Source organism: Haemaphysalis longicornis, unplaced genomic scaffold (assembly GCF_048455015.1).
Source record: "Haemaphysalis longicornis isolate Haplotype H1 unplaced genomic scaffold, Haemaphysalis longicornis Haplotype H1 scaffold_7, whole genome shotgun sequence".
Taxonomy (NCBI): domain Eukaryota; kingdom Metazoa; phylum Arthropoda; class Arachnida; order Ixodida; family Ixodidae; genus Haemaphysalis; species Haemaphysalis longicornis.
Window position 1 is genome coordinate 7,808,962 of NW_027526422.1, and position 27,286 is coordinate 7,836,247.

Genomic DNA, 27,286 nt, shown 5'->3' on the forward strand with positions numbered 1-27,286 from the left:
TCATAAGACTTTTCTGTGTTTCAAAAACCCCGATTCATTCTTGACTGTCCACACCATGTACAGTCGACTCGTTGTAGTCTTGTGTTACTTCTCTCCATGAAACGCCTGGCTTGCAGAACTACCGTTTAGGGATCAAGCAGTAATCGTAGCGCCAACGCTACCTTTGAAGTGCGTACCCTCGGCAAACTCTGAGCGCCGAACACGCCTGTTGCAGGCCTGTAACGCGACCACTTTGACCCATGCGCACACGTATACAAAACGTGCATCTGGACGTGTGGCTGCCCGACTTCCCGTGTCGCCCACTCGTGGAGGGAAGAAAACGCGCCCACTTGTCCCCTCCTTGTCGTTGCTGATCGACTGCGGCCAGTGAGCGCGTTCCCTGCCAATCGAATTTTTCCCCACTGCGCCAGCCTGTGTGCTAACCGAAACCAGGAGCGACTTAGTTATTTCATGCTGTGGTCCCTTGACAGGCTCAAGCACGTCATCGCGATACGAATAAAAGGAGTCCGGCGTTCAAACAAAACACGACTAAACAACAATTTAAATTAGAGCAACCACAAAACACTTGAAAGAGAAAACACTATCCAACGGCGTTATGCGATTCTGTTATTTGTCGTTCAGTTGCGTGGCAGACGGCGCTGTGCACGGGCCGCGTCTTTCCCTCCACGACCTTTCAGCCGCGTAATCCGATGCGGCGTTCGCGATAGATCGCCGACCTTGGTATTCGGTCGCACCGAGATTTTCGGATCACGCGCGATTGTTACCGCACGCGCACGCGAGCTTCACGCCCAGCATGCTTTCAGGGTCTTCTGCTCCCGTAGAGCGCATCGGGAGGCTCCATCCTCATCCTTTTGTTGCCGATCACGCGCCTCCTCGAACACAGCGGCGACAGCTTCATCTCTCGGCGTTGGACGACCGCACGGGAAGGCAGACACGCTCGCACCGACCACGCCGTCACGACGTTGTCGACAGCGTTAGCCGCGTTTTGCGAACCTTTCTTTCGCCACGCATCTGATGGGATGCGGACCATCTGGCCAGCCGCGCGCGCTGTTTCGTTCTTCCCCGTTATTTCTTTTCCACCGTCCGTTTTCCGAGAGGATTGTAGCGTGCACTTTCGCTCGCCCCTGTTGTCTTTCGCCCGTTTTTTGCTGTTTAGTCTTGGTCCGGCGTGCCGGTAGTCGCACGGCGTGGCGTGCGTGCCCGGTTGCTGCTGCTGCTCGGTGGCGGCAGCCGGCAGCGCGTGTCCCGACGTTCGTTCCGCGTGCGTGACGGGGGCCTCGCTGACCGAGATGGGCTGCAGGCCGCCGCCGCGGGGCCTTTCTCTGCCGCGGATTATTCCGCCAGGAAAGTAAAACAGCGCATCTCGCGCGCCTCACCTGTCGACGCGCCACCAGATTGATTCTTCACGCCTCTCCCGCCGAGCCTCCTTCTCCTTTCCGCGACAACACGGAGCAACGCTCGAGTCCCTCTCTCTTCGTACCTGTGTTCTCGAGCCTCCACCTCCTTTCAACTGGAGGAGAGAGAGGTCCTGCGTGATGCTGGTTGTGCGCGCTTTCTCGACTTTCGCTAATCCTCGCATCTGTGCCGTGCACTGCCCCTCCGGCGGCTGTCCCGACGGTAGAGTGAGGGCACTTCCGCGGCTGGCGCACCGCAGAAAACGGGTTCCGCGTTTTTTTTTTCCTCTCTTGTTGCGTCGCCGCAGGTAGTACGGCGGCTCGTTTAATTTTACTTTGCGAACCGCTGCCCCCGACGTTATTCGCCGCTGACGCTGGCTGCGGGTCGGGTCGGCTCGTTGCTCTCTCCGTCGCCTTGCTCTGTGCCGAGAAACTCCGAGAGGACATACTACGTCCGTCGCTCGCGCCCTGCGCTTACTGCTACTAGATCACCGCGCGTGCGTGAGTGCGTGTGTTGTGCGTGCGCGCATCGGCTTCGAAGAGGGGAGTGCGCGAGCCGCCGCCGGTTAACGGGAGGTGTCGTTGATACGTGTTATCAGCCAACGCCGAGTGTCTACGCAGGCGCACACGTCTTGGTGCCCGTGGCCGTCATCCTTGCGACCGACCTATCCTAGGAAAAGAACCCCGCCCCCTTCCTTAGTCAGCTCCAGAAGAAGGTCCACTCTGGTTCCGTCGTGGCCCGTTGCTGCGTTCCGCTTAGAAGAACGCCGTCAGCGTGCTTGGATCAGTCGGTCATCCCCCAGCGTACTGGCACGCTGTCCACTCAGTCTTCGCAGTCGCCTGTGTTCGACGTCAGCTGTTGCCTGCGCTACCTGTAAGCGGCTCTTCACCGGCGCTAGGACGTCGACCGGCGGTGCGTTGCGGTGCAGTTGACCCTCTCGGCCGTTCTGACGCTGACGGCTTGGGAAATCCTCGCGAACCGGACGTGGAGGGCGTACCGCGGCCTGCCCCTCCAGCAGCGTTTGCTTTGCTCACGCCCTAGCCGAACAAGCCGGCAGCTCTTCTCCTACCGCGTGCAGCCGACGATGGGCGCCGGACTTTGCAGCCGCTCGGCGAAATGGCAGCCTGGAAAAGAGTAAGCACGCCCCGTGGCTACTTTGCTCTTCCCTTCTCCGCTGATACACCTTTCGCCTGTGTGCACGCCACGGATGGGCTAATGGCCGATAATTATTATTTTGAAAGTGAATTGGGTGTACTACCGCGTATATTTTTTTTTTCTAAATTGATATGGATGCGAAGATGCGTTTTGCTGTCGCACCCAAGCGTATTGCTCTGCAGTCTTTCACTTTCACCACCAATTTAACGAGGCGAGTGCCGCTTGGTCCGCGCTAGATAGTATTGTACTGGAACCTCGTTAATTCGAACTCGAAGGGGCCCGAAAACTTGTTCGAATTAAAAGTTAATGAAAGCTATTTAAATACACAACTTTGCCTGGACCGCAGCGTCAGTTGGAATAAACCAGAAGTTCGAATTGCACGTGTTCGAATTAACGAGGTTCGACTGTATTACTAGTCCCGGAATGTTCTGATGCGGGAGCATTGCGGGTTTGATGTCTGACGTGTTTCAAAGCTACAGTGACTGCATGGTTCGCCGAAGACTTAGGGCCTGTCGATATATAACGATGTACTGCACGTTTCTGAAGTCCAGCGTTAGCGCGCGTGTTCACAATGCTCGGATATAGATTAAACGTCACAGCGCTCACCAGCTCGGACTATACCCAGAGAATGCCGAGCGGACAACATAGCCAAAGCTTTTCTTTTATATCCTGTTGCTGTATGCAATGTCTCGGGTTCGACTCCGGGCAGCTTTGGCTTTTTCGTCTCGCGGAGGGGAAAAACAGTTGCACGTGTGCATTACAGTTTATGCACGTTAATTATAGCTAGGCCGGTTGTGGATAAACTTCACGGGGCCATACGCCTTATTTTTCGAACGCGATAGTCCCAAGATTAGGGTTTTATGACAAGTCGTTTTTTTTTTAGCGTTCTTCTTGCCGCACCGCAGATGAAGGGGTGTGACCAGATGAACACGAAAGAGTTCGCTTTACTGGTGACGCCCGGAAGGGAACGACGGGACCCCTATGTCCACACGGTATAGCGCGTCTCTTTTCTTCACATCGATACGTCGTAGTCGTGCGCTTTGCTGCGTGCTGCGAGCATCTAGTCGGGAATGTGAGCCGGCCACTTCGGTCACGCATTCCCCTGACGTACTACCTGGCTGTCGATTCTTAAAGGAGCCATGAAGGCAAAATACAAGTTGGGTTTATTAAAAAGACTGCTTAGTCCCGATAACAATGATACCAATATTATCACAATCTTCGAACAAATAACAGAGATATTAAAGAAAACGTGTGAAGCAGTCGCGACCCCCTAGCCAGTTTCCCGCAACTTTCCTATGACGTCACGGAACCTTGTTTGTGCGATTGGCGGCCGCCTAACTGACCTGTCGCGACGGCACATGACTGAACGTCTGTAATGGGGCCTCTAGTTCCATTTGACCGCATCACTTGAATTCTTACGTGCAGTTAACGCACTGAAAATTTTCTTGTTGGCCCGTATGACGTCATTCTTGCTCATAACACGTCACTGTGGCGCAAAATTTGAAAGTTTTTAAATACTTCTTGCTTTTTTTTTTTCGTTAAACATCTTTCGTGTCTCTAATGGAGCTGAGGGAGATACTGAATCCCATTTCAAATTAAACGTTGTATTTTCTCTTCATGGCCCCTTTAAGCCTAGTGCTATGCGTCATCCTTACCGTGGCTCACCGCAGTCGTCCCAAAACATGCCAAGCTATTTTTCGGGGGAGGGGGAAGGTCAAGGAAGGAAAAATAAAGTAACTGGATCAATTTTGCAGAATCATTAGCGGATGGGGGTCACAATGGGAAGGCGCACTTGGTCGCGTGTCGACTTGCGCGTAGAGAACATCAGCGTTGGCTGCAAGTGACGGAAGTGGTCTACATTTTTCTCGACGTCCATTTCGCTCGCGGCTACCCGAAAGAGAAAAAAACGCCGCTGTTCTTGCCTTTATTGGTTCGCAAAAACCATCACTGCTGCGCTTCCTCGGAGTAGTAATGGGAGACGCGCAGAGAGGCCAGGGAGCTGAAACGATGCAAGCGCTGCCCGTCATAATTGTGTGCGCGGCCCTTCAGGTATTTTCCTGTCGTGCTTGCGGGCGTCCATGTGGGTGAGAGGGGGGAATTTAAGTGTCGCTGGCTGGTCGCTTCTGAATGTCGTGTTTCGCATAAGTCGTTTTCAACCGTCACTGCTTAATCTAGAAAAGTTTGTACAAATAATTTCTGCAGTGCACGTTCATACGAAAATAATACGCTCTGAGCTAAGCTGTTGCACTGAACCAATGAAAGGCAAAAAAAAACAACAAGGGGGGACATTTCCAAGTGCAGTGACCAGAATAGAAACTGTTCTATTCGAGCTATAGTGACAGCGGAATGGGGTTGTTGCGTATGAGGTCAAGATTGTGCCGTCGTGCTGAAACTTTTGCGCTCGGGATACCAGACGCCTTATGCTACATTGTTTTACACTATGCTTATTCATCCTTCTGGCCTTGGCACCCTGAAAGCGTATCCTCGAGAGAGAGTGGAGGTGTAAAGGTCCCCCCCCCCCCCTCTCCGCCCGCCTTCCGATCGGTCACTGCGCTGTAGGAAGCGATCGCGTGCTGAGTGGCCGATATGATTATCGCAAGTCGTAGCAAACACTAGCCAGTCAATTATGGAAAAAAAAATTGCCCCCACCTCCCCGAAGGGAATCGTGAGGAAGTGCGAATGCATTTCTTGCGCCGAGAGTACACGGCGTAGTAATTCTGCCATCGCCTTGAGAGGCGCAGTACCGGCGAGGGGGAGCTGTCAGGCGAGGGGAGAGGCGCGCGCCGAGGGTGAGTGCAAACCTAACGGGGGGAGAGGCGCGCCAGCTGCAGAGCATGTGACGTCACGGCGCGAGGAGAGGGGGAGCAGACGCAAAGGCGCCAGCGCGCGGTCACGTGGGAGTGTGACGTCACGGCGCGAGGAGCGGTGCGGGAGCCGGCGCGGGCGCGCGCAGCCACGGCGCGGGAGGCGGAGCGCGCGCGGGTCACGTGGGGTGTGACGTCGCTGCGCCGTTGCTACAGACGCTCCTCTCCGCTCCTCGCGCCGTTTCTAGGGGAGAGGAGGAGGAGCACTGCGGACGGCGGATTCAGGGTTGCTTATAAAGTGCATCGCACTTAAAAAAAAGATTGCGCAGCTCGCACTACCGTAAAGTTCCGAGCGAACGCCCACCCCCGAAACATGGGTGACATGTTCAATTTACTAAAAGACCCCTAAGATCGTCCTGCCCCTAAAGTCGATGGCTTTAGCGCCGATGAGTGCACAAAATAAGCGCGAGTCATCTGTTCATCTACTGATGCGGTCACTTATTTGTCCTTTCCGCACTTGAAACGAATGTTCGCCCATCTGGTATTTTTTCTCGGTATCTCGGCAGTTCTGGCTGGCGGTGCGGTTACTTTTTTCTAGTTTTCCGCACCTGACCCGAAAGATCGTCCGTCCCGTATTTTTCACTCGATATCTCTGTACTTTGGGTGGCCGTTCTGACGGAACTTTACGGGTAGTAGTGCAAGTCTGGAGAAACAGTGGAGCTGGGGGTCGACCTAGCCTCTTGCTAAGTTTTGAGGGGTGAGGCCAAGTTTAGCCGCATTTTACAAGGCCGTTCCGGTCGGTCCTGCACATTGACAGCGGATCCCAGGGAGGAGGCTAGGTCGAGCCCCATCTTTGCGCCATCAGTGCAAGCTGCGCAAATTTTGTTTCTGCGTTTTAGTAGCTCAAGAAAGACTATCACCTCTAAAACGTTATAGTAAGGGGAGCGCATACGCATATGCCCCGTGTGCTCACACTCGAGCAGGCGCGAAAGCCGGCTTCACTGTTATAATACCGTGTCTGCGGGGGTGCACCCTTTACAGGCGGAGCAGTTTTTCTCGTTTTTTGCCAACGCCACCGTGGCCAAGCTCAAGCTTAAATAGCTGCGCTGTTAAAACTGAATATTCACGAAATGTTCCCGTATGAATTCGTGTATGTATGTATGTATGTATGTATGTATGTGTATGTATATGTATGTATGTAAGAGCAAAGAAGGCTATAACGGCGCGTGCCTGTTTTCTTCCCCGGCCTCTTTCACAGCATCTGAGGTGTGTACGGAAAGATGATTGCTCCTTGCCTCCTTCCCCGTTATGAGGTTACGCGGTGAAAGCCTGTACCGATTTCCGCCATTGCTGACAGCTGTTTTCGCCGGCGCCTCATTTTCGTGTCAGTGGAACGAGCTTCATCACGAGTGCTTGCCGGAGGGCAACTTGTCGTGCCTGTTGGCTGCAGTTTTGACGGAATGCCGGCAGTCTGAAAAGCACGCAAACTTGTCGGCGCGGTAGCCTTTTTAATTGTTTCGTATTGTTCTTTGCGCGAGCGTGTGTCGACGCGGCCGATCACCGGCCCCATTTACTCTCTCAAATGGCATTGCCGCGAGCGAAATACCCTCTTGGTAGAAGTAGTTTTTGCTTGTATTTAAATTAAGATGAGTGGGGACGCGTACACGATGTGTGTGTTGCATTGCGGAACTCGGTGGTTGCACCGTGCGGCATGACCAGGGGGGACCCCTTGGGGGCCGGTGGAAGGAAAGGGGACCGGTGTACCCCTTTTGCGGATGAATTGTGGGGGGTGCTCAGTTGGCAACCCCGCCGGTGCCAACTGAGGCGCACCCATAAAAAAATATTGGCGCGGTTTTCCGCCGCTGTCAACACTTCCGTCCATTAAGGCGCATTGATGATTGCTAAGTCCCGGAAACGAGCGTATCTCTTCGGTACCGAGCTTTGTATGTCACTCGTGCCCTTTACAGTGTTGTTAAAGCTCTTATCGACAGCCGCACTGTACATTTGTGCATACAAGCAACATTTTCGCCCTGTATTCATGCGTATATAGTCATCGACCTGCGGAGTTCAGCTTTCGCGCGTGATTTCCGTGTTCGCCAGTCAGGTAGGGGCGTGGGGGGGATGCTGTATACACACGTATATAGGAGGTGCGTGTACCGAGAAAATGAAAAAGGGCAATAATCATTGGGCGCGCCGGCGCGAAGCCGCGAACGCGCCCGTTTAACGGCCCTGGGCAGTAATTGAGGGACGCCCGTTTTCCTTTCTGGCACAAGGCCGCCGCAGTCAGCTAGGGTGGTGGAGTCCGGCCTGCAGCTTGGCGCGAAGTTCGACGTACCGCCCAAGGCGGCGGCGCCGCCGCCGCAGCCGCTTGGCGCACGTCTGGCGTAACCGTTCGCCCTGCGAAGACTGCCACGGGCCGATTAGCGGCGCGGCACGCGTAATCGCCGTGACGGATCGCGGCTGGTGTCTGTGCCTTTCGCTGTGCACGCGTTTGTTGTTAAACTCTGAAGCGCCAGTTTTGAGTTCGTTCCGTGCAGCATTGTGGAAGCTGCGTCTGGCCGATTAGACCTGCACTCCGGACGTACAATTAACGCATTAACAGGGCTAGAAATAACAAATTACGCGTTGGAAAAAAAAGGGCGACGCGTATTAACCGAATTCTCTAATGCTGCCCACTGGGATCGGTGAATGAAGTAAGCAAAGTGACGCAATGAAGTTGTTCGTTCAGCGCAAGAATATAATCTGCGCGAGGTAAAATGCAGTTAAACGCCAAACTGGGATGATTGCGCTCTCGCTCGCGGCGCCTTTGAAATTCCTTCCGCATTTTTCTCGAAAGCGCTCGGGGAGCCACACTGCACGCAACACCGAGACCACAAGCATCGCCAGATCGTTGATGTGCTGACGGCTTCGTTTTTTGCGGTCACCCTCTTCTCTTCCGCTGCGGCGGCCCTCCTTTGTGCGTTTGCGATAGGCGGCGTACGCGAGCCTAATGTCAAGTAGCTTCTCGCCGCGTGGCCTAACTTCCGCGTGAGGGAGTAAATTGTTTTAATGGGTGCGTGTTGTCTTGATTGATTGGGTCGGCGGCTACTGTTATCTAAACTGAAAGCTGAGGCGGCCTCGTGGGCAACTTGAAAACAGGCCTCCGGCGATGAGGTTAGCGTGTACTGCGAACCTGCCTTCTCAACGACCCTGTTGTTTTAGTTTAGTTTAGTTCGGTGTTGTTTAGTTTAGTTAAAGCTTCTAACAGCAGAGTCACGCACGGTAGGAAAGGCCGTAACGTACGAGGCGTATGTTCTATATTGTTTCATTCCGCTCTTACCTTACCAGCATCCCTGCCGAAGAAACAAATTTGTTTGCGTGCAGTCGCGGACTTGATCGGTACGGGTGCAGCATGAATAGAAGTAATTACTATCTGGTTTTTGTTTGAGTGACTGCGCGTTGCCAGATTTGTTTCTTCAGATAACCTTGTACGTCGTAACTATAGCGCCCCATTGATTTCCCATTGAAACGTCACGAGACAGCTAACTGATTAGATCCAGAAATAAGGCGTCCGGGTTATCCTTTTCAATATTTCTTCGGAGTTTCGAGCATGGCAAATGACATCGAAGATGGCTTATCCGTATAGGTACGCACGTGTATACATAAAGGTGTGAGGGAATATCTAAATTCTAAATATGAATTGAATGTTCGCGCGATTCGCGTTAGATGAGCATCGAATATTCACTATTTTCGAATATCCGATCACTGCGTGTTATATTCGCATGCGCTATGGATGCAATGAAAACCACACGGCTTGATAGGAAAACATTTCATTCGGGTTTGTTAGCTCAACGAGAGGGTTTTTTTCGGAACTGAACCTAACTGCTTTCTGCGCATTCACTCTGACCGTGTTTAGACGTGCAGGGGGGTGATATTGGCCAATGCTCGTGGACTGATCATGAGCGCTTGCAGTTCCAGTGCAAACACTGCTCATGGTTTGTACGGCAAGCAAAAAAAAAAAAAAAGTGCCGTGCCGCGTCTGTTGTGACGCTAGAATTTTCTCAATGTCCGAGCGTGTTGCCCAACCGATAGCAAGCATGAAACGATTTTGTCACTGAGTTAAAGCATGCAAACTGCAAGAAAGGGCTGAGTTTAGAAAAAAATCTTAGCCTGCAATAACGTAAATGTGAAGAAGCGCACCGGGGGAAAAAACGCAACTTCAAAAGATGCCTGTCGTTGCTTTCGGGACCTTTCTTGCTGCGAGTCTTATAGGCGCTGTCTTTTTATACCACAAGTTTTTTTTTTGACCAGGACCTTTTGTGTACACTTCCGCCTTCTAACAGCTCGAAAGGGCTCGCAGTCTTACCGCTGCGAGCCCTTTCGAGCTGTGACAGCATAGCTTCGGTACTTCGTTTTTCAGGGGACTACCAAGTGGACCAAGAGAAACGTGTTATCCGAGGTTCCATTGAACTTCTTACGATGGGTATGAATGGATTTATTGATTAGAAAATGGAAAGGTCTACCAGCAGGCACAATTTGTCACACCTAGGGATGGACACCGGAATGCCGGCCGGTGTGGGGGAAAGGGAAGGGAATGTCAGGTAGGAGAGGCAAGTGAGAGAGATGCTACAAGATAATCAATCAATCAATCAATCAATCAGTCTTTTTTATTATAGTGTCCAGGTACAGCCGTAGCCTTTCTTCTGACACTTAAGAAAAAGACGACGACACACACAAATAATAAACACGCACGCGCGCGCACACACACCATGTGAGTGAAAAAAAAGGCAAGTCAATGGAACTCTGAATAGGACAGCTTTCACGACGTAACTGCCGGGGACATGCAATGACCGGAAACGGAGTTCGACTGTAAAGATTATAATGAAGACGTCGTGCTGTGTTCAAGTCGGATATTTCATGCCACTAATACCGCCATTTACGAATGTGTTTGTAAGTTGTATTGATGGAAAAGCAAATCCGGATATGCACATTTTTCAAGCGTGTGGCCGGTCCTAGATTATTGATGCGTTCGCAAGAGGGAAGTGACCTGAAATGGAAGGGCAGCAGAGTTGGCTCGAAAGGCGCTTCGGCCTACAGCTGAGTTATTCCCTACAGTTATCAAAACTTTCAATTTCAACAAACGAACGCACAAGTGGCAGTCATCATGCGAGCACTCGAGAGAAGGGGGTGCAAGAACGGATGTCTACATGAAGGATGGCGGAGGTGATTGTACGGAAAATCCGCTAGTCCAGTCCTAATTATGAGTAGCCCAGCGAAAACTTTCACCGAGGCAATTACAGAGAGGTGGGGAAACACCGCAGTAGCAGCCCCCGCCGTGACCACTCGTTGGGTAGTCAGGTTGGAGATGCCCAGCGCCTCAGCCGACCGTCTGGTAAGGGGGGATAGGGGTTGTGGGGACGGTTCCAGAGCTCGAGCGTTCCGACTGCTTCACAGGCAGGGCATTCGGGGGGAGGGGGCAGATGGATACTGTACACGCGGTAGCGACAAGTGAATGTACCATACCGTTCTTCGACGTTGGAATAAATCCCGCTGTACAGAAGGGAACTGGCGGCGTGAGAGGCGGTCATGTGCCGTATGTCATGGGAGGCTGAGGCTTTCTCGAGCTGAAAGGGCTCCGTGCAAGGGTTTGAGGATAGGGCCTGCTCGGACGGCGAGCTCTCGAGCGGCCCTATGTGCTGCCTCATTTTCCCCCACGAACGTGTAGGCCGGAGTCCAGATCAGCTTGGATTCCCAGCCGCGGCGGCCCGCTTTTCTGATGGAGGTGAAATGCGAAAACGCCCGTGTGTACGAGATTTCGGCGCTCGTTAAAGATCCCCCAGGTGGTCAAAATTAATCCACAGCCCTATAATCAATCGATGGTCGCGGTAGGAGGATTTTTGAGAATTCCGAGTGCCTTAGGCGGGAATGGCGAATGGCGTGGAGATGTCTCCCCTACAGCCGCGAAACCGAAACTTGTGTCCGCGAGGGGCCTTCCCGGGCGTGACCGACCTTCAACTCTGGGAAGTAGCGCTCCTTCTAAAGGCGGTCACGACAGGGTGGCCGAGAGATTGAACCGCGATTGATTTTTTGCGCCAAAGCACGGCTCTCCGGGTGTTCCTCAAGGCTTCTCGGGCGTTCTAAAGCGTGTTTTGCCGACGTCGCTCTGCAAACGGTATAGATGCTCGCCTCGCAACGCTGCTTGCACCTCGTTGTTCCGCTCTGGTGCTCGCGTGTTTAAATTTCTATTTAAGCGCCGACCGAGCGGCGAATGCGTTTCTTGCTCGGCTGAATTTGTTGTCTGACTAAACGGGGTCCCCCGGCGTGTTTACGTTCGGACTGCGGGGTGCCGAAGTGGATAGGCGCGTTCCCCTTAGCGCGCCCTATCTGCTGTCCCCCATCTCCGCAAATGAGGGTTGCGCACACACTGCTCGTTGGCACACAATGGGTCGTCTGGCGGCTCCGTCGACTCAGTAGGCGGCAGACGTCGTCGAGTCAGCTGCGGCGCCTGATCTGCTCGCTCGTTTGTTGGCTTTGGCCACTCGTTTCAAGCCCGCGCCGTGTTTCTGTTTGTGGGCGCTAGTCGTGATGGCTCTAGCTGCGTACACCGAGGACGCACTAAGCGCGTCCGTCACGAATGGGCTGTGCGCGCGAAACCTGACGCTGCTGGTAAGGTTGGCAGAGGAGAGCTGGTGACGACTCGTTGCGGTGAGAACGAAAGAAAGAGGGGGACAGGGTTATCTGGAACGGACTAGTAAGGTAATCCACACTGGATTGGTTCGGCGTAGAGGAGGCAGTGAGGAGAGTAGAAAAGTGTGATTACTGCTGCCTAACCACCCGTGGTTCGAGTTGTTTCGGCCTATTTGCACGCTCTTTTTCGCGAGCAAAGCGCAGTGCGTTCGTATACCTACTGTTTCCCGTGCGATGTCTGTGTCGCCTGTTCGGCCACGTTGTCCGCAGGGCGAAATTAGACGGATCGCGCTCATGGAGTATCCTGTATAAGCTGTGCGTTTCCGAGATTTCAAACTCCCTACCCTTCCTTTCTTAGTTTTGAACCAAATAAAGTTGCTCATCACCATCGTTTGCTGACTCGCGCTGCGGCTTCTGAACCAGGCTAGCCTAGCCTGAACCAGTTTTGCCGATCCCCATTCGTAGGTAGTATGGAGAGATTCCGTTGCGCTGTGGGCCCGTCACTTGATGATGATGATGACGACGATGATGATGATTAAATGCCTCTCCTTTGAATCGGGGTGACGGCGTGCGCCATCTAGCCTATCTTAGTAGTTTGAATTTAAATTCCCTCAACTCGGATTTCTTTTTAATTCTGTCCTCCCGCGACCCCTGGCTGGCATGATATTTTCTCGACTTCCGTGCTTTTTTTTCCACCAATTCTCTAGCCGCTGCTTAGTAATACCTACTGCTGACCAGTTAATGCTTCCATCAACTGCGAAGCCCAGTGCCTCAGGAAGTAGGACTTTCCCCCCAATTCTATCCGGCTGAATCTTTTGACATTCTATTTCTATGGTCGACTGTTTCTTTATACCTGCCACATCCCACACGTCTCATCTTGTGACGAATATTGTCTCATGTAAGTTCGAGTTCTCAAGCCGCCAGCCCGCGCCTCAAAGAGCAACGCACTACCTTTATTGTTGTCATAAAAGTTCCATTTCCGGATCTCTTGTTTGCTTGCTTTGTAGATTCCCAGCGATCGCTTCTTTTTACGCTTACATACGGCCAGACACTTCCGGTGCGACGCAGAAAATTAAGTGCGTTGGTATGCCCGCTACTAACCGACCTAGAAGATACCAAAGCATCCTTGTACGCGGCCTGTACCTATCTGGGATCGGAACATCGCGTGGGTATGTTGGGCAACAGCACCGAGGAAGACGACTCGTGCTGCCGGCTGCGCACTTTCTAATCATCATCATCGTTACCCTGGTCTTCCGACGGAGAGCCGGATGGGGGAGCGGTGGGCCCCGTTGACGGCGAACCCGTGCTGCTGCCCGTGCCTGAGCTGCTTGAGGGGCGATGAAGCTCAACCAGTGGATGAGAAAGTAGGCGAACCGCCCGAGTACGCGCTCCCAAAGATCACCACGCTCCTTGCACCCCTGTACAAGCGCGACCCAAATCGGCACAGTGCCTTACGCAGCCGACTCTACTTGGGATTTGGTAGCTGTCTTGCCTCTTCTGTGTTAATGGGACCGCTCTTTAGTCGCACCTTAGCTTTTTGTAAACAGCAAAGCTGGTCTCGGGTGATTTTCCGAAAACTCGGGATTGCGTGAGATAGCCGTGCAGGGGCTGGAGGGATCCACGATATGCGCGGTGTTATTGCAACTATCTTCAACCAAGGACTAAGAATAGGCAAATTGAGTTCTGCAACAAAGTAAATTAGTCAGGGGCAGGGTCATTTCAACTTTCAACTTAGATCGTGAATTTCAGAAACTACTTCTAAATGGTAAAAAAAAAAAAATCTGTTTGTAGAAACAAGCATTTCAGCGTGACTGTCTCGGGTGTGGCGAAGTTTTGTGAGTGCTGGGTTTTGTTGAATATGGGGCCTACAGCGAAGCGATACAACGTTATCTGCAGTGTCACGCTTCTGTATGTGCTCGTTGAAGATGCTGAGGTTTGAATGGTGAGTATATATTTCCTTTCCTTCCGTGTGCGCAGGGCAGACATCGGTCTCATCGGCCTCGCAGTCATGGGCCAGAACCTGATCCTGAACATGAATGACCACGGCTTCGTGGTAAGTGCACGAATTTGACAGTACGGGTGAATCTTTACTTCGGCGCTGAGCTGAGAGTCGTAATTTCTTCATCGGCGTTTTAAGAACACGACTCGAAATATAAACACGTCGCGTTTCCCTGTGTTTAGTCTTCGTTGTCCCCGACCTTTTTTTTTTGCTCATTTACTCACACCTTTGCTCATTTGCTCGTACACCTTTTTGCTAATACACCTTGCGGCGTACTAGAGCCTTCATTGTCTCTACCCACCAGTCGTGTATGTCCTTAGTCTGCGACGTAGAGATTGCACCACTGTCCTTATAATTCAACGTAGAAAACTCCAAATATACCAAAACTTTAACCTAGCAAATCTTATTATAGCATCAGCTTCGCTGTACGCTGTACGCTGTTCGCTGTACGGGGTTGAAGGGCTGATATATATTTTTTTGCTATTTCCGGAATTCGAGGCGACGTGATTGATTTCATTGACTGATTTGATTCGCTTGTGTATGTATGTATCTGTATTTATTGTTCATTGGAAAAGGAAGATCCACCAACAGGCGTAAATTGTCTCGCCTAGGGGGCGGACACCGGAACGCCTGCTGGTGTAGGGCGGGGGGGGGGGGGGGGGGGGGGCAGGGAGGAAAGAATACATAGGGATAGGAGCAGCTCCGATAGGGGAGGTTGACATTACAATGTATATAACACACACAAGGGTAAATATAAAACACAAAAGAAAAAGAAAAAAAAAGAGTTACACATTGAGGACACTGGCATTACAGAGAAACACTGCAGATATAGACAACACATAAAACTACAGATGACTATGTTTAACACATGTAAGAGCTAGGGGGCACACACGCACACACAAGTAGAGAAGCTGCTTCAGCAGCAGCACTCCACTACAATCTGGGCAGTTAGGAGGAGTTGTAGTGGAGTGCACTATGTAGCCCCGAGGCCCCCAGGTATGTACCCAGCGCCTCAAGCACTTGGTCCAGCTCCCTAACACTGCCCGGGGGCCAAAGCAGCTCCTCAAGTGGCCGCACTCCTTGAAGCACGACCAGCAGCTCTGCCCGCCCTGCCGCAAACTTGGGGCATTCGTAGAGTACGTGCGGCAGGGACTGCACGGGCGCTCGGCAGTGAGTGCAGGCGGGGCTGGCCACCCGCTTATTGGTTGTTGTAATAATTTCGTGCTTTGAGCTCGCTTTGAGATCGTCGCTTTAAAATGCAGCGAGCTCAGCCACAAAGCAAATGGGCAACGGGGAAAGCCAGCTTTGGGGAACTCAACGCGACGGTCGGGGCTACGGGAGCTGTGCGCTGGAGAACAAGAGCTACATTGTTTTAGGCCTACCTACACCTCGTGTTAAGAGGCCGCGGGGAGGCAGGAAAACGGCAGCGAAAGGGTTCGTCCGTCCCGATCTTTTTGTTAGCTGCACGCGAACGCATGTACTTCCAAGGACTTTCAATTTCTGTTGAAATGGCTCGCATGGGTGCATATATTCCTTGGAGCACACCGCCATAGTAGGTGTGCTAGGTTTTATCCCGGTGAAATTCTGTACGGCAGATACCGTAATGTATATTTGGCGATGCATGTTTGTCGTCTGTCCTTGCAGTGCACGTGTACGAATAGAAACTTGCCCACCAGTTCCAGCCAAGCTATTACTTGACGCAGTTCTGACATGCGTATTCTCGATAGGTGACATTGCTAGCTTCCTACTATATTACTGCATCTCTTTAAAACCTCCTGAAAAATTGCGGCCCAGATAAGCTAGCCTCAATCTAAATGGCATATGCCACACACACTTGTCTAGGTAGCAGCGTCTTGAGCGCAAGGTCGTAGGCTCGGTTCCTAACTAGTGACCGTTTTCTCGTGGTCGAAGAATGAATGTCTGCATTAAAGGTGCGCGAATGTCCAATGTAGGACTGCCAATCGAATATATTCGAATACGAGTGTCGTTGCTTTAGCGTGCGCAGAGCTTCTCAAACATAACTACAAGAAATAAACTTGAGTAGTCAGGGCTTGATGCATCGGCGCCCGTGGTAAGAAAATGGTACAGGAAATTAAAAGTAAGATTAAGACAAAATGGCAAGGCAGTGGAACAAAAATGACGACACTGCTGGGAAGAAACGAAGGTTCTCAACTTGCTGCGAGTACAGGGGGTATGTCGGGTTAGTGCCACCAGTCGTTTAAGAGGTGCTTGTGGCTGGTATGACCCTACTGCAAGCCAACGGGTACTAGTTCTGCATGTCTCGCTTATGTCGCTATATTGGTATGAAAATTTTCGGCTTATAAGTTTTACACAAGCAGTGTTCCACTTCCGCTAACATACCCCAAAGTTGGCGTACATTTGTTTCGCGCAAGGCTTGCACTTGTTGGGCTTTCTTGCATGACTTAGGCGTCGCGCGAAAAAGCCAACGTGAAGGGGCATGCCGTGCAGTGAAGCTGCGAAGTTCGCATGTCGTGCGGCCGAGCCAACTTCTGCTGTTTGATTAGTATTCCTAAATTTTGAATATCCGAAAACTTTGAGCATACTTCGAACGGTAAAACTGCGCTGCAGGTTGAATCGAATAGCCAACGCTGTGCGCAAATTATTCGAAGCTTTAAATATTCGCATACCTTTAGTCGGCATGAGGGGAATTTCGAGCTTACTATAAAGCTAGACTTCAGCTTTTCATCTCGATTGTAATCCCATTGTTTCAAAGGCTGTTTATACAGTTGGGCTACATAAGGTGCGCCACAATGGGAGACAATCTAGTGAGCTGAAATCATTGCACACATCTTGATTTAAATTCGCCGCCATCAGAAATGATTTCAATTACGTGTATAAACATTACTACAGTAGCAATGCCTCAGCTAGTACACCAATTCGACTGTGAAAGGTAGGCTACATTATTCATTGGCCATTCAGTTCGCCTGATAGGGCAATTGTTCCTTTCAGTGTCAAGCGCCAAAGCTCCTGTTTTGCCAGCCAAATCTTGTACCGCACATTGTCAGTGCCATGAAATAGTGGCCCGAGTTTCCATCATAAACAATGTGAAATAACTTGTTCCAGGTATGCGCATTTAACAGATCAGTCGAGAAGGTTGATGAATTCCTCAAGACGGAGGCAAAAGGGACTAAGGTTATTGGAGCCCACTCCCTGGAAGAATTCGTCTCCAAGCTCAAGACGCCGCGCCGAATCGTACTGCTGGTGAAAGGTAGGGCCCCATTTCAACTTGTATGACTAATATCTGATCCTGAATGACTTCTTCCTACCTCATACCTGGAGGTAACTGGCACACAGGTTCTGCATTAGATTCATAATAAAATTGGGCATTAGTGTACAGCTCAACCACCCATTCAACTTGCATGGGCAGGAAGGAGTGAGGGTAGTGTTTCGAAGAGTTCATATATTGCTTTTACCATGCATAGTGTGTAGGTGTTTAGAGCTGACAAATTTTTTTCACCATGGCCTTCTGCATTTGTCAATAAATGTAGAGCTGCACATTTTGAACGAGTGTCAGATAGTGTGAAACACTGTAAAACTATAGTTGTGGTAAAAACTTTTTGATTTGTTTCATTGTACGTGTGCTTTAGAAGTTTGCTTTGAGTATTAGAGGTGACCCTGTGTATGTTGCATCTGAATGTTTCTTTTGTACTAGTATTGGGTTTCACATTAACCTGTCCACTGTTTTTCTAATAGTGTGTTTTGGGGGAGTGGCTTAAAGCCTGTTTTCTGGTGTGGATGTGTGTTGCCGTGTCCTAGGCCATTGATCCACTTAGATGGGCTGCTAGTTGCAGTGTTGTGCAGCTGCACATTGCATGTACGACATGTGCAAGCTCTTAGGTTCAGTGTTTGTTTACTGCAGGTGTATCCATTAAACAGATTTCCAAGATTTTTTTTTTTTTTCTGGTTTTGGGCCATTGGGATTCAAAGCTTTCCAACGTGTGCTTCTTAGTGGCTCAGCTTGCCTCGTGGCGTGTAACCCTTGAGTGGCGAGTGCAGAGCCTGCCTGTGCGCACTGTGCAGCGGGCGACCCCGTGGACGGCTTCATCAACAAGCTGGTGCCCCTTCTGGAGAAGGGCGACGTCATCATTGACGGGGGCAACTCTGAGTACCAGGACAGCGAGCGGCGCTGCGAGGCCCTCAAGGCCAAGGGCATCCTCTTCGTGGGCTCCGGGGTGAGCGGCGGCGAAGAGGGCGCCCGCCACGGACCCTCCCTCATGCCCGGCGGCAATCCCGAGGCCTGGTACGCTGCTGCCCTTCTTTCATCCCCAAATGCCGTGAATGCTTGAGCTCCCGTTGAAAACTTGCCCATTCCTAATAACAGAATGACCTACCTGCTGTGGTGACTTGGTGGCTAAGACTGTTCTGCTTATTAGCCCAATGATGTGGGTTAGATCCCGGCCGTGGTGGCTGTTTTCAAATGGACGTTTCAGTTATTGTTAAAAATCCCAAGGCCTTCAAAGTTAATCCAGAGCCCTCCACTATGGCACTCCTTGTAGCCCATATGTAATTTCAGCACGTTAAGCCCACAAATTTTGAAATAGCAGGGTGACCTGCTCCTCACCGGCACAAGTAGTACGAGTGGGATCGCATTTCTGCTGCCCATAAGAGACAGGCATGTCATTTTGCTTATGTTATGAAAAGATACTGCAGTGTGATCAAAATCACAATCTCATTTCCTATAAGCCATACGTAGGGATAAGCAACTTAGAATGACATGTCCCTGCCTCTCAAGGAACATACAAATGTATGGCTCAGGACATCTTAGCACTAATTTTTGCGCCTGAAGGGACCGCAAAGAATCCATGAGCATGTGCCTAGTGAATTTTGTGTGATGTGCGATTTAGTTCACGTTCATGCAAAAGGAAAGGTAGCTAGAGAAAATGGTAGCTGGTCCCAGCTGGTTTATGGCAAAATTCCCAGTTGGGAATTTGGCCATAAGCTAGCTGGGACCAGCTACCATTTTCTCTGAGATCACATTAAAAAGGCTAGCTTCCACTGTAACTGCAGCTCGGCTGCATGTAGTGTGTGTAACCAATAACGGCACTCTTTTTCAGCGCCCCACTGTCCTGGTCATTCGCTTGGAGCTCATGGGATACAACAAACTTTCTACCATATATGTTGCCAGTAATGCGCCTCCTACAGACTTGAGCCTTAACAAGAAGCGTGCTTTCTCTTACTGTCAGCTTCAACATCATTTTATAATTGCTGTGGTCAACCTCACTTGTCTTATGCCCACCAGCCTTCCAGCTGCTTCAGCTCGAATGCCGGGGGTAATTTACACTCCTCTTATGTACATGTTGGCAAGCACAGCCAATCAACCTACTGCTTCAAGGGAGCTCTGCTTTCTGACTTCCCTTCCCGTTCCCTAGGCCCCACATCAAGGAGATCTTCCAAGGTATTGCCGCCAAAGCAGATGGCGAGCCCTGCTGCGACTGGGTGAGTAGCACTGCTCGCCTGCTTTTAACCCATAGTTTACTTCTCCACGCATGGAATGGTTTTTGAACGAACCTCACTCCAGTTTGGATAGCAATTTCAAGAGGAGGTTCGGTAACCCAGATTTGAGCTACAGAAAAGTGACATTTGAGCCTAGTACATGGCAGGGATTTAAGTGGCATTTGCCAAAGCTGGGAACTTCAGGGGAACAAAGCGGGCTATTGGGAAAGGATAGAATGTGTGCTCTGAGAGGCGAAACTGGTAACATTACGAACATCGATGAGATAATGAGTGGTAGAAGGTTCTATGCAGATTTATATTCTTGGAACATTATGAGGAAACTGCACTGAAGAGACTAACTTGGCCAGAGAAATTTCAGTAGTAACAAAAAATGAGTTGGAAAAGGCGCATGAATATGAAAAGAAGCAAGGCTCCAGGTGACAACAAAATGCAGAAGAACGATTGATGTACTAGAAAAGCTAGCAAATTATTTTCAGAAAGCTACGGGACCTTAAAGTGGTATTTTTCCAGGCCAGTGGTATGGCCTGGAAAAATACAAACACAATTCTAATTCACAAGGGTATTGCCGAAGAGCTTAAGAATTAGACCCTTTAGAATTGTATAGATAATAGTTGTTTACCAAGATATTTGTACACTATTTGCATCTTGGTACCCTAGAGTGGTACTCAACAACCATGCCATCCACCTTGTAATGGAGAAATTTGAAGTTTAACAAACCTTTTTACATGCCATTATAGATTACTAGGAAGCCTTTGATGCAGTAGAAACCCCTGCAGAGATTGTGGTATTGAGAGTGCAGGGGTAAAGGCGTACACAGGGCTCATGGAGGGCATACAGAATAGGTGTGCGTGTGCAATAATGCTTCAGAAGTGTGAGAAGGACATCACCAAAGGGGACTTTATCTCGCCAAAATTTTTAAATTTTTACTACGTGTTGAAAAGTTGGGGGTTATTTAGGAAGCATGATTGGGAGAAGTTGGAGGTGTGAGTTAATGGAGAATATTTGGGCTTGAGATTTGCTGGAGACATTGTCTTGGTCAGCTATTTGGGATAAGACCTGCAAAGAATGCTCCAGGAACTGCCCTCGAGAAACTTAGCTGTAGTGCTAAAAATAAATATGAATAAGTTAAAAGCATTGTTAGATATGCTGGAATTTTCCCCTTCCTCTTGGAAAATGGAATGATAGAATAAGTGGATGAATGTCTTCAAAAAGTTGAGTCTGATCCAAACCAAGAGAGGGAAATCGGGTGTAAAATTTCTTTGGGTTGGAGAGCATTCGGCAAACACTCTAAAGTAATGAACCTCTGGTGGTTACCTCTCTTACTAAAAAGGTATGGAGCCAATGCATATTCATGGAGACTATTTATGGGACAGATTTGGACTTGAAAATCGGTGATGCAAGTAATGTTTAAAGATAAGAAATGACTGTCTTGGACTAGGGACCGAACTTGGGTGGAATGTCCTAGCTCAAATAAAAAGCGGAGTATGGCTGAACCTGTAATGTAGAAAGTGACAATTGGTGGACCACAAAGACAATATAACCCGCCACGGTGGCTCAGTGCCTAAGGCGTTGCGCTGCTGAGCACGAGGTCGCGGGTTCGATTCCCGGCCGCGGTGGCCGCTTTTCTGATGGAGGCGAAGAGCAAAAATGCCCGTGTGTACGAGATTTCGGCGCACGTTAAAGATCCCCAGGTGGTCAAAATTAATCCGGAGCCCTCCACTATGGCGCGCCTCATCGCCTGCGTTGCGTCAGCGCATTAAACCCCCACAATCAATCAACAAAGACAATACAGTGGCTGGCTACCAAGAGACGAGACTAAGAGCAGAGGACAGATAACTCAATGGAGGGATGAGATTAAAAAATGTGGTGGTGCAGCATGGATTAAGACAGTGCAGGATGGCAGTTCGAAGTTTATGGGAGAGGCCTTCAGCTTGCATGAATGAGGTCTTCTGCGGATGATGATGGTTGCAGCAAATCACTGTGTAGCTGATGGCCTTGGCACGAAAAAATGTCTTGTTTAATGTGATTAATGACGCATACATTTATCATTAATCCAAGATAAATTAAACGTTAAGAGCTATGGGTGCAAGCATGTATGCAGACCGGGCTTCCAAGTACACTGACAGTTGGTCGCCTGCTGTACGCTGATTAAGCTGACTACTGAAAGTTTCTGATCGGGGTCCGACGAGGCATAGCTCTTAGACAGCATGTGCTAAAGCTGCAGCTGGGCTGAGAGGTGAGCTTTCACAGAACGGCTGCACTTTTATTTTCACCTCCAGGTTCTTCCAGCCAGTGGCATCATTTGGGGGGAGAATTTAGTTGCGACTGTGCCTCCACAGCTGTTTAACCTGGAAGAATTTTGACATTAGTCAAGGCCCTATGTGTAAAATTTCGCTAATGGCCTTTGCATTTCTAATTAGGAACTGCGGATTCAATTGAGACTAAACAAAGTGCGACTGCTGTAGTTTTCTCACACAATAATTGAGATTGAGACCTCACATTTGAGACCTCACATTCTCGACCTCACATTTGCAGGTGAAATACTGAACACCATGTCCCAAGTTCTCATGTTTGTTTGGCTTTCTGTAATGAGGCATGCACTGTCTTTACCCAGGTTGGCGACGGAGGCTCGGGTCACTTTGTCAAGATGGTCCACAATGGCATTGAATATGGTGACATGCAGCTGATCTGTGAAGCCTACCACCTCATGAAGAATGCAGCGGGCCTGAATCACGACCAGATGAGTGCGGTAAGCTGCCAAGATCAGCGTAATCTTGACAAGTGATGTGTATTCTGAGGAAGGGGAACTTGCCAGTCTTCGCTGATGCATATCTATTTCGTCTTGCTCTGAAATTAATTTGATTGCTGCAAGGACGGGGAGCAATTTTATTTAGTCTGATGATCCATCAAAAATTATTTTTTAAAAGTGTGTACAGGAGGGAGGGGAGGGGAGGGGAGGGAAGGGAAAGAGAGAGAGAGAGAGAGAGAGAGAGAGAGAGAGAGAGAGAGAGAGAGAGAGAGAGGGATAGAGAGAGAGAGAGAGAGAGAGAGAGAGAGAGAGAGAGAGAGAGAGAGAGAGAGAGAGAGAGAGAGAGAGAGAGAGAGAGAGAGAGAAATGGTAGCAATACAATGGTAGAGAGCACTACCATTGTATATCTTCGCATTTTTCATTCTAGGTCTTCACAGAGTGGAACAAGGGTGTTCTCGATTCCTTCCTTATCGAAATCACGAGCAACATCCTCAAGTACAAAGACACCGACAATGAGCCCCTCGTGACCAAGATTAGGGACTCTGCTGGCCAGGTCAGTTAGAAAAAAGTCTTTGCTTTGGGAGCAAGCTTTTTGGGGCTGCTTGAACGCCATCTGAATGCTTCTGCCTATCGTTGCAGCTCCTGTTACGGGTCATTTTTTTTCCCCTACAGCATACTCTATTTGCTTCCCCTAATTTTAGTACCACTGTGTTGTACAAAGGTGCTCTCTTTGGCTTTGATGCATCAAAACAAATTGGCACATTTGCTTCTAAGCTACTGTAATTGGTCACTTTTATTTCTGAAGAAGACCAGGACGCCGACCACAAGTTATTTTGAGTTTAAAAGAAACTGGAAATATAATGGCCATTGTGTAGGCTTGTTTACTTTTAGCGTTGGTCACTTCTTGGTCAGCGTTGTGAAACGTACTTAAGGCGATTATATTTCCCTTCAAGATCTTATTGTGACCAAGGCTTCCATATTGCTACCGGCTTGCATAAAAGCACTAATATCTGCGTTTCCCTCCACATAATTGATTGGTTCTCTCATTTTCCAGAAAGGAACTGGGAAGTGGACTGCCATTGCTGCCCTTCAACACGGCATCCCAGTCACTTTGATTGGTAAGCACATTCCTTTGGTTTTCTGCACAGCATTTGACAGCAAGAGATTTTTTTTCTTGTAACTGCCTCTTTGCATGCGTGCCCCCTCTTCATTTTCTCCATTGCAAGAACATTGTTCTGCCATAGAAATGTCGATTGAAACGAATCTGCCAAAGTTAGCTCAGTTCACGCCTAGTTAGGCCGCGCATTTTTCTATCTGATGAAGGAATAGTCAATTTCAGTTTTTTTACCTTAGCAAAATTCTCCTCGAAGAACCTTGATTTGAAGCCCAGCCTAGTTATACGCTTGAAACTGTTTTCAAATTTGATTTTACGCACTACCCATTAGCCCTACATATCAATTCTAACACTGTTTTATTCCTGGATACACCAAGATTTCGCTGACGTCATATCACTCATGGAAGTGACGCCAAGACAACGAAACAAGCGGCCTGTAAAGGGTGCAACCCTGCACATGGGGTCTTCTTGCAGGGAAGCAACCTTTAGTACTAAAGAGTACATTATACATAGGGTTGTTAGTTTTTGGGTTTTATATTTTAAAACGAAAGTGTTTTATGCCGGGATACACAGATTTGATTGATGTCATATCTGTCACGGAAATGACGCCAGTACACCTTTGCTGAAGCGACCTGCCAGCAGGACGTCGCTCGCCAAGCACACCCGCAAATCATGCTCAGCTGCAGATTTCGCTACACATTTCACTTTCGTGTATTACTGATTCCTATGACAGGAATAAACCAGGTTTTTTGACAAGCACCTCTAACCAAAACATGGTGCCTGCAACCTGAGATGCAATGCACTTTCCTTGGCGCTCTTTGGCCTAGTAGCCCTTGTGCCAATAAACGCAATTATCAATTAAACCACGCAGTTAAAAGCCTTCAGGTATTTCCCGTGCTTACTTGCGCTGCAGTGCAATGTCACCGGGTGGCCTGTGTGGATTGGCCAAAATTGTTTTCAGATACTTGGGGCTCTTCTAACAGAACAACACAAGCACTACTCATTTTGCTCTGGCCACATGCGATCTTGAGACTTCACAACGTTTGGGCACAAGCTTGTTGGTACTCTGCATTGGTTCACCATTGTCTGTCACGTCCTTTGTCTTTTTTGTTTCGCTTAATGGTGATCTCACTGGAGAGTTCACTTCAGCTCTAGGTCGGTTCTATTGAGATGCGAGCCATAAACCGAAGCTAGACATTTTTCTGATCAGAGACGAAATGCGCCACTAGGCTTTACCAGACGATGTAATTTTGGATCCTGCCAGACTGCTTGCAACCTTTTTTTTGTTCAGCACAGACTGTTATTGTCTGTTACCACATAACCGTTGCAAAGAAATTTCTGTATGTGATTGGTGTCTGTTAGGGAATGAACAGAATGTTCGACATCCTTCCTGTTAAATGTATAACTCTGGGATAGAATTGTCGTTTGCCGACATTCAAAGTTCTGGCAAAGTATGAAATGCATTTTTTTAGTAAATTGGAGTTGCAGGTTGTCTTTATAATCCCTTAATTATTTATTGCACTTGCCTTTTCCTTTGGGTGAAACCCGGTATTGCCTCATACTGCTTCCTTGAACAAGCCCAGTAAAAACCTGCCAATTTCTCTCCCAAAATTTGCGATTAACAAATATATTAACGGTCACAAAAATTTGATGGCCTGAAACGATTTAGTTCTGGCAAAGTGAAAATTCGCTGCATAGATAAAGATAGCAGGTATTCCTTAAAAGCGAAAACATCACCATAGTGGTGTTTCATAACCACAGAATTCTGTATAGTACAGTGTGACCTGTGAAAACATGCTGGGGAGTGAATTCCATAAGTTCGTGATTGAAGGGGATAGCTAAAATACAGTTGCATAGATCAGCTGCCAGCCCACCCTTATGCCCTTATGCCAGCTCACCACAAATTCTTTACTATCAACATTCGCAATTGCAGATTTGTGACTTTCATTTAAGCCCATGTTATGAAAGCTTTCATGACAATATTTTGCCAGTCTGAAATGCCTGGTAAAAAAAATGTTCTAAAACTATTTTTGCAGTGTTAAGAGTTCCTTAGCTCCTAGCTCAGCCACAGGCATTAACTATTTCTTTGAAGAATGCTGCTGGACAGTATGATCCTTCGTGAAAGTGAAATATATAACTAAAAACTGAGTTTCCCCCCCATTTACAGTTTCAACACATGTTTTGGACCGAATTTACAGAATATCTAACTTCAAAATGGAAGAAATGTGGTCATGTTGCCTCGATCGAGAATTATCCATGGGATCAGTGTTAGTGGTTATGAGACTCTGAGTATACCCAGGTAGACATAACCTTTGTAAGGTTCTTTGATATTGCCATGTAAATAGCAACTTTCAACATGTTTTGCAAGACACTTTCAAGCAGCTCAGTGTGCACATAGACAGCCTAAGATGTTCTGCATCTTGTGTGTCCAGGAGAGGCAGTGTTCGCCCGCTGCCTGTCCTCCCTCAAGGACCAGCGAGTTGAGGCCAGCAAGGTGCTGTCGGGTCCAACAGGAAAGCTCACGAGCGGCACAAATGAATTTGTCGAGCACATTCGGAAGGTGAGAATTCGTACCCTTTAAAGAAAGATGTAAAGTTCGCATGACTAGAGGGATGTTCTCATGTGCTCCGTGCTTTCCCCCTCCCGCCCATTTGCAGGCCCTGTATGCCTCCAAGATAGTCTCGTATGCCCAGGGATTCATGTTGTTGCGTAGTGCAGCCAAAGACTACAAGTGGAATCTCAACTACGGGGCCATCGCTCTCATGTGGCGGGGTGGCTGCATCATCAGGAGGTAGGGGCACTTTTCTAGTTCCTGCAAGAGCAACAAAAATGTGCTTAGTGCGCGTGCTGGTTCCATAAAAGCTGTTGCTACATTTCAGCAGCTGGTCTTGTACACGTCTCGGTGTGTGTGCATCCCTTCCTAGGAACACCTGGCATCCACGGCATTCCCTTGCAGCCATGACTGCATTTTTATGGACAACAGCTCCGTCCCCGTCATCCACTGTCACGCTTACAGCTGGGATCCAGATGGCAAAAGCCAGTTCTCAGTATAGAAAAATTCATAACTGAAGGAAAGGTTTTAGGGCCTTCATATTTTGATACAAGGCTGCTTATGTTTCCCCTGGCAGAATGTGTTCCCAGCAATGCGTTTGTGTACAGAGAAGCTGACTAAGTTTTTCCACGTGGCCTGTTGTGCAGTGAAGCACGGCCATCTCCGCAGGGAGTATTACAAAAAGCAACTCTAACTCTTGTGTTACTGAAATTATCCTGAAACAAATTATACGAAAATTAGCCGTTGAGACGACTCTACCGTTAGTTTGATTTACTTGTCATAATGTTAGTTTACGGTGAAGTTGTAAACATTGCAGATTGTCATCAACACATGGCCATCTACAGAGGGAGTATGGTTACAGAAAACAGCTGTAACTGTTGCTTTACCAGAAGTATCCGTAAACAAAGCATGACAATTAGTCTGTAAGACGACTAACATTACACTCAAGGAAGAAGTTCGAGCTAAACGGGATCTTCCTAAAAACCACCCACAGTTCGGCTGTTTCAGCAGATTTCAGACTGAATGAAACTAGATTTTTTTTTTCTCTAAGCCTACTCTACCGAAGCAGCTTTTCCTGAAATGTCTTGACTAATACTTCACTTAAAATGGTGGTGTAAATGCTTTGAGTGGGCAGTTTTTCTCGAAGTTCCACCTCTGTGCTGCGAATAATTCTTCTACAACAAAGTTTAGAGAACTGTTTTCTTTTATAGAATGTTGTTCTGCATAGGAGACGTGCCATACAGCATTTGACTGGCTTGTGTCCCTCACTTAAACTTGCAGAAGGATCCAGTCTCGGCAGTGCTCAGTTGAGCGCTGGAGTAGATATTCTGAATATTTGATTGCATCTGAAGGCAGTAATCTTGAGTGTACACTTATT

The 27,286-nt window shown here is 48.9% G+C and overlaps 1 protein-coding gene across 1 annotated transcript in view; it reads left to right on the plus strand.

The window, feature by feature from the left end:
• Window positions 1-2,022: 2,022 nt before the first annotated feature.
• The window catches only part of Pgd (phosphogluconate dehydrogenase), a 29,678-nt gene continuing 4,414 nt past the window's right edge, over window positions 2,023-27,286 (plus strand). Inside the window, exons 1-10 of the mRNA XM_077675865.1 lie at window positions 2,023-2,529; window positions 13,998-14,073; window positions 17,104-17,248; window positions 18,061-18,280; window positions 19,410-19,476; window positions 22,109-22,243; window positions 22,671-22,796; window positions 23,298-23,361; window positions 25,790-25,917; window positions 26,015-26,148. Coding sequence (XP_077531991.1) covers window positions 2,480-2,529; window positions 13,998-14,073; window positions 17,104-17,248; window positions 18,061-18,280; window positions 19,410-19,476; window positions 22,109-22,243; window positions 22,671-22,796; window positions 23,298-23,361; window positions 25,790-25,917; window positions 26,015-26,148 — 1,145 coding nt within the window. The 5' untranslated portion in view covers window positions 2,023-2,479. The remainder of the gene's footprint in view (window positions 2,530-13,997; window positions 14,074-17,103; window positions 17,249-18,060; window positions 18,281-19,409; window positions 19,477-22,108; window positions 22,244-22,670; window positions 22,797-23,297; window positions 23,362-25,789; window positions 25,918-26,014; window positions 26,149-27,286) is intronic.